General features: G+C 41.1%; 1 protein-coding gene across 2 annotated transcripts; it reads right to left on the bottom strand.

Moving 5' to 3' along the window:
• Positions 1–765: 765 nt before the first annotated feature.
• ppp4r2b (protein phosphatase 4, regulatory subunit 2b) lies at positions 766–11121 on the bottom strand. Of its 2 annotated transcripts, XM_020106844.2 has the most exons (10): positions 10997–11121; positions 10372–10532; positions 9590–9671; positions 9108–9278; positions 5658–5751; positions 5528–5565; positions 5352–5426; positions 5122–5262; positions 4708–5018; positions 766–2333 (listed from the first exon to the last, which is right to left on the bottom strand). In XM_020106844.2, the coding sequence occupies exons 2-10, from the start codon at positions 10403–10405 to the stop codon at positions 1960–1962; spliced, it is 1320 nt and encodes a 439-aa protein (XP_019962403.1). In that variant the 5' UTR covers positions 10406–10532; positions 10997–11121; the 3' UTR covers positions 766–1959. The 2 variants fall into 2 exon arrangements, with proteins under 2 accessions (XP_019962403.1, XP_069368880.1); XM_069512779.1 differs by lacking the exon at positions 10997–11121 and having other exon boundaries at positions 10372–10561.
• Between the last annotated feature and the right edge of the window lie 595 nt (positions 11122–11716).

Here is an 11716-nt window from a genome sequence, read left to right as displayed (position 1 = left end):
TTTTAATAAGTTTGCTTATTGCTTTGACTGAGGTCTCTGTTTTGACTGTCTTCTTTTCTGCTGTAACATGGCAAATTAACCCATATCACATATATATATATATATATATATATATATATATGCTGGATAGCACTTAATTGTTGACTCTTAACTGACCGTAGTTGTGAATGGTTGTGTATATATTTTGACCCTGGGATGTGCTGGCCGCTTGTCCAGGGTACCCTGCCTCTCGCCCAACGTCAGCTGGGATTGGCTCCAGCTCCCAAACAAAAGGATTATAGATAATGGATGGACGGAATAGAGATTTGTTAACGGGCAGTGGTGCAGGGAAGCCAGTTGGACATCCTTTGAAGTATGGACTTGGGCAAAGGTTTGAGTTGTTTTTTGAAAACCTGGAGTCCAACAATTTTTTTTAACCAACAAAAAAAATGTAGGAAATTCTGAAAATGCCCTATTCATGACTGACATTCTGACACAGCAGGAGCACAGGTCTTTCTAGTGACATCAATGAATCTGGTTTGATATGAGTCCCAGCTGTTGTTCCAGTGGAACTGTGTAAAGCATCAGCTCACTGATACTCGGTTCATGCATTACAATCAAAATTTCACAGTTATTAATTACACATGTGCTTTTCAGCTAGGAGTCAAAATGCCAACTGCTGAGACAGCTACAGTATCCAGCTGTGTCCAGCATAAAACAACATTATTAACACTAGTACTGCACATAAATGAGATGCTGTGTGCAAATAAGCAAAACCACCACGCATAAAAATGTTAACATTTATTGCTGATTCTGAATACCGCATTGAAAGCAAAAGCATTCAGAGTATACACAGAAATTATACAATTATATATGGTTTCACAAAGGCAGTGAACACATACTGTATTACAATCTACAAAAATCTACTTTACAGAAATTTAAAATCCTAAATATCAAAAAGTACAGCTGCAGAAAACAGGTGTAGAACTGGAACCAGAAACTGCTCTGGATATCTGTCGGTGAAACAACATGGTGACATCACGATACAAAGAAAGCAGAGGTCATCTTTGTACTTACAGCTGGTTTTGGAAACTACAACTGGCAGACAGAACAAAAAAAACATACTCCAAAAGAACTTATTGAATTGAAATGATTTTTATAAATTATGGTGGTTTTATGCATCCAAAATATATCATTTTACAGAGGACATGTCTACAAAGTAGCATGTCATACTATACTTCAGCGGGATTGGTAGTGTATCTTTGCAAAAATGTGGTTAAAATAATATAAGGACACAATGGAAAAAAAAAAAAGGTCTCCCATCTCACATTGATGGAGAGGTAAATTTTAAAACAATCAACAGGTGGAGGCTTGGTGGAGTAACATAGTTGTGGTGAGCGGGGGGTGGGGGGTTAGGTTCAGGTCATAGCTCGACTAAAGAATATTTTACATGTGCTTCAGTCAGGAATTGAAATGGTGGCTGTAGCTCATAAGTGAACAATTTCATAAATAGTGAGGGCTGGTATGGCTCTGTTCTGATCCTGGTAGTGTGGTACACTGGGCTTAAAGGGTACAAAACCTACACCACCAATCGTGTCACAATGTCCCAAATGGCTGGAGAGAGTGGCTTTAGAACCAGACCACCACAGCACTGAAACAAACCCATAGAGCGCAAGAAAGAACAAAAAAAATCCAGCCGACAAACTCGAGGCTGCCGAAACAAGCCCCTTTTAAGGGAAAATTAAAAATACAAGATAAGAAGATCAATAAAATATTCCAGTAAAAAAAACCTTCAAATGAAAATTGATTTCTATGCCCACATCAAATGCCAGGTAGCCATTTTGGAGGAGTGTCCAAAAGCGGGACGAGGCGTTCGTCTTGCGTACGAGGTGCAGTTATCCTCAATCCCAGTGAGAGTCAAACTGGATTCAAGGACAAGCTGGTTTATGGTCACACACGGCTGCAGGGGGGACTTGCAGTCTAGTCCTGCTCCATAGGCTCCTCAGTGGTCCCAGTGTTCAAGGTGGCACTTTCCATGGCGCCCTCTGTGGGAGGTTCAGTTGTACTGCTGGAGGGAGCGAGAGCAACGTCTTCTCTGGCCGCGTCTGCACTATCCTCTATGCTACAGCTGCTACCACTGCTGCTACTGCTGCTGCTGCTCACTGGGTCACTGTTGCTCTCCTCGCTGTCCCTGCTGGTCTCCGGGCTCTCCAGGACGCCTGCGGGTGCCTGTTGCTCTGTCTGATCCATGTCGCTGGCCTCGTCCTGGGAGCCACACGGTACCTCCCTCTCGGCCTGCTCCACCTCCTCACCCGAGCCTGCACACACCTCGGCATGCGTGCTGCTCGTAGGTTCTGTGTAGGAAAGGTGGAAATGTGTTAAATCAAAGTTGAGTATGAACAACTTCAAGGCTATTTGTTATTTATTTCCAAACAACTTCAGAAGGATTAACGGACTGGTTTGGTACCGTCTCATCAGGCAGCAAAGAGACAGGAAAGATGACATAGTATTAAATTTGTCATTTCAATATTCACTCTTACACACGTTTCCCTTCATTAGTGCACAGATGCCAGATTTAATTTAAATTACACAAGTAATTAAGTCCAGAATATGAGAAGGAGAATATTGAATGAAGACAGCCCATATTAGGCTTTAATATGGATTTTCAACTGCAAGCACATGAATGTAAATGCATCATGTCCAGTCCTAATATCTACCTACAGTCTGTGCACCTGACGTAGACACTACAATAAAGACACAGGATTTAAAACAATTGTGCTAATCTTCAGGGTCTGAAAGACATTTTTTTCCCACGACAGTAAGAGAGAAAACCACAGACACAGTTGAACTTGCTAGTTTTTACAGCACAAATCACACTGAACTGCAACATACAGCTGCCTCTTATAACACTGAAATCACTGGTTGGATTGTAAAACATGACCATCAGTCTAAAAACATCATCGAACATCAAGTCCAAACTTATCCCCCACTTTAGATCAGAAGACTCGGCTGCAATTTGTAATCCGGTCTTAACGTTTGAGACAGCATCTTTATTCTGCACCGTAGGTCTTAATGGGTGAAGTCCAGAGTGCGACTAAAAAAGTTCCTTTGTCGCACTGGTGCAACAAACATTTAACTGGTGTGTCTCTGTATTGATCACATCGTCTCATCAGGACCTGCGCTCACTTTATGCTTCACCATTTAAAGCCAACATTGATCACAAGTTATTAGGACCTGTACAGTCCTGAAGTTTACTTTGTATTTTTTTGATTTGCTCATAAGTTTGAGACATGAATTTAAACACATCGAAAACGACGAGTGCCCACAAACACACTGATTATTGTGAAGGGCCAACCTTATTTTTTATAGAATGCAACAAATAAGAGGTTTCCTTGCACAGGTGACAGCTTTCATTCTGAGAATTTCTTTCATATCCAGGCAAAATTATGTACACTGAAATATCTTAAGTAAATACATAACAAATCAAATGGAATCAAGCCCAGCCCTACATTACATTACATTTAGCTGACGCTTTTATCCAAAGTGCATTCAACCATAAGGGTACAAACCCGGAACAACAAGAATCGAGTAAGTCTTAGCCCTAGTGAAGAAATGACCAAAGCATATGGGAACTGCCAAGAAAAGGTATAATAGGTGTATTATTGCTGTGCCCAAAAGTGCAGTGAAAAGGTTTGGGTGCACCTAAATGAAAAAGTCAGGTGCACCAGTGCAACCAATGTTAAAACTCTGGAGCCCTGGTACAAAAAAGTTGTGAATTAGATTTTAATTTATTACATCAGTTATTTTTATACACTAATTTCTCAGTAAAGAGGTAAATACGTTCCCCTAAAAAAATCATTAAAAAAATTCTTCGGTATTCTAAATTTCAATGTTGGCGCAGCTGTCAGATGGTGGGATTTATAAGTGTGACACATGTAAGACCTTGATTGACAGCCAGTGTGAAGGAGAGCAACTCTAACAACCCTAACCCTAAAAAAGAGAAAACAGCTGGAAAACCCCTGGGTTAAGCAAGTACAACTATGTAGCAGTATGTGGGCGTAAAATGAAAAAATGGTAAATTGGTAATTACATTTTTTACACCAAGTTCAGTCACATATTATTGCTCAAATCATAAAAAAGCATTGTTACCAGCTATCTACAGTCACTTTTGACTTTTCATTACTGGTGTGCTTCAGCAGATAAATCTGTAAATACTAACGTACCTAGCGATGCACAGTAAGTGACATTACTTATCATTATAATGAATCAACTATTTTTTTGCCGAACTGCTAATGAACATGTCATTGCCGATATCATGCCTTGTCACGTTTTCCTCACTGTAAACATGCATGTGATGTGATGCATGTTTCAGATCTGAGATAAATAATATATATTAAAACCTAAAACATCCTTTTCAGATGAGATGGTGTAAAACTCAACTGTTTGACCTGGCTTTTCTGGAGGTTTCCCTTAGTACTAGACATTTCAATTTCAATTTCTCAGTATTAAAAAACTGCTGAGATATATATCTACCTCTGAGTATAACTGGGTTCATAACCCTGTAATCTTATTCTACCTGTGGACTATATTTAAAGCCAGTGCATCTGTAGTATTTCTGTTTTTCATAACCTACTTGCACGAACCCAGCTTTTCAAAACTATGTAGCCTCACATACCATTAACCAACAACCGGTTAAAGACATGTACGTATGGGGGAAGAAAAACCTGCCTTGGTCTTCATTGGCAGCCGCACTGCTAGAAGCTTCATTCTCCTTGCTGTACCCGACCTTCTCCTCCTCTTCCTCCTCCTCCTCTTGGACCATGGCTTCTGCCTCTTTTGATAGGCAGGTGACATGTGAAGGCCTCAGTGTGTCAACGTCCTGCTCTTCCTCTTCATCCTCCTCATCTTCCTCATCCTCATCATCCTTGCTGAACTTCAGTCTCTTCACCTCCTGCTGCTCAGCTTCCATGTCCTCCTCCGTGTCTGGGTGTTTGTTCTTCACCGAGCTCCCGAGGGAGGCTTCAGATGCTGAAACCTCACTGACAAAAGAAAGGAGAAGCAGGTGAAACACAGGTGATTCCAATGGGTTGGTGTTGAAGATGAATAATTCATTTTCTAGTTGCGTTGTGGCTCCTGACATACCTTGAGTCTTTGTCGTCTTCTGGCTCTGTGTTGAGGTCTTTGTTGTCTGTGCTATCTGGCAGACCATTAGCTGCTAGTGAGTTGGCCAGAGACACCTTCGGTCGATTCAGCGGCCGGGGAGTTCCTGGACCGTTGACTTTCCTAAAACATAATATAAATAACAGATATGTTATCTAATGGTGTATATAAAATGTATAAATGTTCAAATCAAGGACAAAATCTGTCCCAACCTCTCTGTAAAAGCAGATGTGTTCCCAGGGAGCATCACACCATTCATTCTACTGACGGCACTGCATCCATTTTTCCTGCACGTTTGTAAACAATAAAGAACTCTCAGTAGAAAATATCATTCCTAAACTTCTACATTAAAAGTTATCATTACATTTTACATTATCATGACACTTACTCTGAGGTTGGATGTACACAGCTTACCACCATTACATTCTAGAACAAAACAAGAACAGCCAAATGAGTGACAGAAGGTGTCATGTTAATGATAGGAGAAAAAAATATCATCCACCACTCTTTAGACGTACCTTCTCCACCCCCCGGAGAAACTTATCTGTTCCTGTGTAGTTCCTCTTCGGTTCTGTGAGCAGCTCGCACAAGCGCTGGATTGTAAACGGGATTCTACGAATAAAGTGCAAAAGGATCCATTTACAGTAAATACAAAATGTATCGTTTAGGTCAATTTCTACTTCTACTCCCCCAATGTGTATGATGAAGAGCTATCATAGGTCCTTTATATCTGTGTCCATTTGGCAGATTTATTCAGACTCAGCGGTTGTAAAACCAGAATATCCCCTTCCACGATCAATAAAGTGTGATCTTATCACGTTGATCCTAAGCTGCTCTCAGACATGCACTGAACTCCAACACGGAGTTTCTGCGGACTTTCTCAACCTGTCAACCAAGCATAAAGTCAGCAGAATTGATGTGAGAACACAGTGGTGTAAAGTTTAAGTGATGTAAAGTAGGGCTGCACAATATATGGAAAACATGCAATATGCGAGAATGTTGCTAAAATATTGCGATGTCTTTATGACTGATAAATAAACAAATGCTTAAGTATACAGTGATGGACAGTTCACTAAAAAATTTAAATTCACTCATCTTCTTCACTCTGAAGTGTTTGAGTCCACAAAACACTTCTGGAGTCTCAGGGGTAAACCGTGTTGCAGCAGAATCCAATACAATTGAAGTAACTGGTGACCCCTTCTTCAGACAATTAAACAACAGAAAAAACATAACATGCCTCCATACTGCTTGTGTGGTGTCATTCAAGTGTCCGCAAGCCCCGACATTTATATTCAACTCCAATATTCAAGTTGAATATGAATGTTGGGGCTTGCGGACACCTGGATGACACCACACAGGCAGTAAGGAGGCATGTTATGTTTTTTCTGTTGAAGGAGAGGACACCATTGGCTTCAATTGTATTGGATTCTGCTGCAACAAGGTTTATCCCTGAAACTCCAGAAGTGTTTTGTGGACTCAATTCACCCACCCCTCCATCTGCATAGTGGCGAGTAGATAATGATTGAATTTTCCTTTTTTCAGTGAACTATCCCTTTAAAGTCTTTGTGATTGGTTTCACTGCTAACATAGGCCATTTTATATTTCGTGCCCCGCCATCTCCTCCGATTCTCCATAAATTGTTTAAGTTTACAAACTCAGTTGTTTTTACCCAGTTTGAGTTTACACATGTCTGATCACACTGTGTGAGTGAGTGAGTAAGTGTGTATCGAGCGAGAGGGTTGGCTGATGAATTTGCGCGCTGCTCTGTTAAGAAATATTTTACTCATTAGACAAGTATGGGTCATTAAGTGATGATATTATAGCATCATTTTAAACAAATCAATGTTTAAACTGTAGTGAGTCAGAGATGTCAGCTGAGTCTGAGAGCCAGAGAGAGTGCAGCAGAGTCAGTGTGTGTAGACTGTTACTTTCCCCTAAGGTTCTGGGACTATCATAAATAAGCTATATGCAATTCTTTTATATAATCGACCGCTCATAGTGATGAATTTAACCCTGGACAAAGGTGATCACTAGAAGTTTCCACCATAGAATTTAGTTGGGAGGAGGAGGCATCACAGAGCTGCCTCGCAAAACTCTATTTATTGATTGATTAATGAAAGAACCTGTCAATGATTTGAATATCTTTAATTTATTATCTAGGGCAGCAGGGCTCCATCTGATTGGTCAGATATTGACTTGCAGAGTGTGAACGCGTGGCACATGAAACACCATTTAATCACAGTTCAAGCAGTATTTTTTGCGATACATACATCGCACATGTATATATTGGCTGCTAGGGCTGGGCAATACGGAAATATAATCTTATCACTATAATCTTTTTCATATTAGTCGATATCAATATATATCACGATATAAATCAATTTCTGTCATTTCAGCTTCAGATGGTAAAAAAGATTAGTGTGTGGTATTACATCTTTGGGGGAACATGCTTTTGACACAATGTGCAGTGCACACTACTTTGCTTCTTGTCAAACTTTAAATAACCAAAATATCTCCACACTACTAAATTCCTTTTCAACAATGTCCTCGCCTTTTGAGCCTTGGGCTGTGTCCATTAGGGTTACTTCTTCAGTAACACTGTTGCTCAAGATTTTGTTAACATTTTCTGTCATCATTTTCTCTTTTATATCACTCCCACTCCTAACGTACTAGTATGCACAGCTGCAGTAGCCCAAACATTAGCACGTGTGCTACTGCCGGCTGCTATTCCTACACTCATTGCTGTGGGCATCAATATAAGCTGATGTGGCTGTAACTCTATTACAGCCACGGATGAAATGAGTTCTATCAACGTTGTATCGACCACGTCTTATATTTCTTCTGTCTTAAGGAAATGTTATTTTTTGATGATCTTTATCGTTTTATTGCCCAGCTCTACACTCATGTTACTCTTGGCTGTAATGAAAGGTAGAAGCAGAGGTTGTGAACCTGGAAACAAAACAAGTTGATGGAAAGCAAACTAAAGAAAGTTTTTATAGTGTAACATTTGGCTATTCCAAAGTAATTTATGTAATCTATTCAATTTATTGTGGAAGGTTGGTCGGTGAATTTGTGTTTCCTGTCGTGTGTCTGTATGGGACTTTTATTGTAAAGGGTCACCGACGGAAGTTGTTCTGTTTTGGGAGGGAAGTTCAGACTAGTTGTGAAAAAGTGAACAGGTAAACTGTCCTGGTTCAAGCCACATTCTTCATGTCCTTATTATACTATTACTACCTCCAGTATAGGTGAATTAAACTCCTGGCTACATTTATAATGGTTAATAGGAAGAGCAACACAGAGAGAAGTGTGTGTGTGTGTGTGTGTGTGTGTGTGTGTGTGTGTGTCAGCCGAGCTGGTCAGAAACAGAAAATTAACAAGGTTTTGCCCTCTCGCTGAGAACTCCTCCGATAGAGTTGTCTGTCCAGCGTTGGTGGAAATAAGGCCGTTTAGTCAGTTCCCTCTTCCTCTTCTCAACTATCGTTTTAGTGGCTCACACACACAAACACACACAAAACATGACTCGCAAGAGATTTCACCGTGCGGCACACACACTAATTATGTGACTCGCAAGAGGCAGGTCACCACAGTTAGATATCGTAATTTTTACAATTCTTACAGTTATGAAATCATGACGTTATGAAACCGCGGATATTGTAAAATTGGTTAATCACGACATCCCTACAAGGGAGAAAAATAGAGAGAGGGCTTCAAGTCATTCTTCAATCGGGCAAGTTGTGACAGTTCCCAAATGTTATAGTGTTTCAGCCTACTTTCTCAAAGCAAGAAAAGCAGCAGTCATAAGACTCTATATTGTAGACTACAGATATCTCTGAAGCAAACAGGTAAGCTATCCATGGAGTGTGTTAATCATAGGGAACCAAACAAGTTTAGTGTGACTGCTCAATTCTTCCAGTCAGCTTAGCACAAACTCTATTATTTAGAAATGTACTCATTTAACTAGCACCTACCCATTATATCCCGTCACTATCTTCAGAATTCTCTCCTTCATATCTTCAAATGGAATTGACTCCACGTTGGGATTTGCAGGACCTCTCTGCTCAGGTGCTGAGGCTCTGAAGTCATCCATCACATTCTCCAGTTTAAACAGGAAGTAGTTCTTGAATTGAGACCACTGCACCCTAACGGACAAGTGTAAACACAATGGGGCTCAACACATTGGAAATGCAACATTGGAAGACAGAAAAAATCTAGACCTAAAAACTAAGACACTTTGCATCATGACAACGCATCACATTTAGAAAAAATGAAGTTCTGTTCAGGAAATATGAGATTATTTCTGGACTGCTCATCTAAAGAAACTATGCTTGCATTTATAATCAAATACAAGCTCAAATACAAAACGTGTATTTACTTGTGTGTGGCAGTAATAGTGGTAGTAGATGTAGTAGTAAGGCTGGAGAAATTCATCAGGCCTTCAATGTTCACTTACATGGTCTCTCCAGTCTTGGCAATATGACATAGAAACTGTTCCAGAAGAGGACATGGCTCCTTCTTTGCTTTCTTCTCGAAATCTGGTCAGAGAAAGAGAACCACAAACATACATGTACACAATGTTACAGTCAGATCAGAGGATAACAAGTCATTTGACTTAGCTTCACCCAGTTTTGGGAAGTGTGCTGTAAAGCGCTGATGTCCTGAACACCTGCAGTGGTTTCCTGCTGAAGCTAAACACACGAGGCTTGTCTGCAGGTCTACGGACACATTAGGACTGAAGGCGATCATACTGTCTCGTTAGTTATTTACATAACGCAACGAGCTACAGTTGCTAACAGTCTTGCTAGGTCGCTGGCTAGCTAGCTAGAATTAGCTTCAGTTTAGCACACTGGCTAGCACATTCAGTTAGCCGCATCAGCGTAGCCGGCAAACTGTCTCTCACTAGCCGTTGACAGTGGTAAGCTACTTCATCCCAGCCACTGCTATCAGTGAGCAAACAAGGGCTCATGGAGGGTAAATACAAACACGTTTGGTGGACGGAATAAAGAGAGAAGCTGTATATTTAGTGAGTTTTCATGGTGGGTCAGCGTAACGAACAGACGGTTAGCCGCTTCCGTCCAACCGCTTGTAATGTTAGCATAAGCTAAAGCTAGTTCTGAGAAGCAGCTAGCGACGTTAGCCGGCGAGCTACATCTCGTTTATTTCCACTATACAACAACTACGGAAGAACACGTGGTCGCAACGAACAGAAAACCTGTCGAAAGAAAGTGAAGTGACCTCTGAGCGCCTCTTGAAGCGAGTCAATTTCCATCACGTCGTCGCCCTCTGTCAGTCTTGTGGATGTGAAAAGCAGACTGGCGGCTAGCTGCGGCTGCTAAGCTCCGATCTCACAGGCGGAGAGGAGGGAGTATTTTAATATGGCGCCGTGAGGTCACTGCCTGTTCAGCGGCACACAAGACACAGCAGTGAGGGCAGATACAACACTTATCTCCAGATGACAGAGGAGACACACTGAACCATGGCAACAACGTAAAGATGCAACAGTGACACACTATGTTTATATGATAGAAATATAAAAATATAGAAACACTGTTCCTTGTTTAACATAAAGTACAGATTGCACACAAACCACACTCTTTCTGTTTATCTCTCTCTCTCTATATAGAAATATATATCTATCTAGATATATAGTATATATTTATATATTTGCAACAGTCCAATTATGACCCTTTTCTATCATGCTCTGATCCTCTGAGTTTGTGTTTCTGAAGTATCTGAAGTAAACTGACTGCACTCTTCTACACTGATGCTTTAGATGTTGTATCTGGATTCTGCCCCTCTCCCATTTGAGGGCCACAATCCATAATGCTCCTTTTACGACAGAGACCAATTCAGACTTCACCCTCCAAATCTGTTCCAGTTGTTCTCCTAGATCTTCTTGAGCTCCTTCTTCGTGATGCTGCCGTGAGCTGGAAATGCCACATTTACCCGTACTGCCCTCTTCTGCTCGTCAACCACCACTGTCTCTGGTTGGTTGGCCTGCAGCCGTTTGTTAGTCTGGAAGTTGAGGTCCCCCAGGATCTTATCTCTGTTGTTTTCAACCACTTTCGGTGGTATGTCTCAGCAAAGGTGTCCCAGCTACTTGTTTTTGTATCTCAGAGCTCACTGTCTCAGCCTGCATCTTACATCCTGCCAATACACGCTGGACTGTCTCACAGGCATTTATTGCCCAGCCTTGCACCTTGAGTCTTGTCTGCCCTGGAACCCACAGGTCTTGTGCTGAGGGCCTGTTATTTTGCTGCTAGGATCACAGCCTATGTGCTGTCCTTCAGGCTGGCTTCTAGTAGGATTTCTCTGTCAGCCACTTCCTCTATCTGTCAATGATACATCCATGCATGAAGTCTTCCAATCTGATTTGAAAATCATCAATCATTTACTATATTACTGTGCATTTCGAAAGGTCTTGAATGGACCCAGGAACTGAGACTGGGCCTAAATGACTAGATTTGTTTAATAAACCTGAAAGGACAGAATTGAGGGACTTTGTACCAACCTGTCAGCCACTGGTGGACCACTTATAGTTTATATCCAGTTTCAAAGCATTGGTGAATCATATTGTCAC

The sequence above is a fragment of the Paralichthys olivaceus genome, chromosome 2 (assembly GCF_024713975.1).
Source record: "Paralichthys olivaceus isolate ysfri-2021 chromosome 2, ASM2471397v2, whole genome shotgun sequence".
In the NCBI taxonomy this organism is placed as follows: Eukaryota; Metazoa; Chordata; class Actinopteri; order Pleuronectiformes; family Paralichthyidae; genus Paralichthys; species Paralichthys olivaceus.
This window is presented reverse-complemented; position numbering and strand designations above follow the sequence as displayed.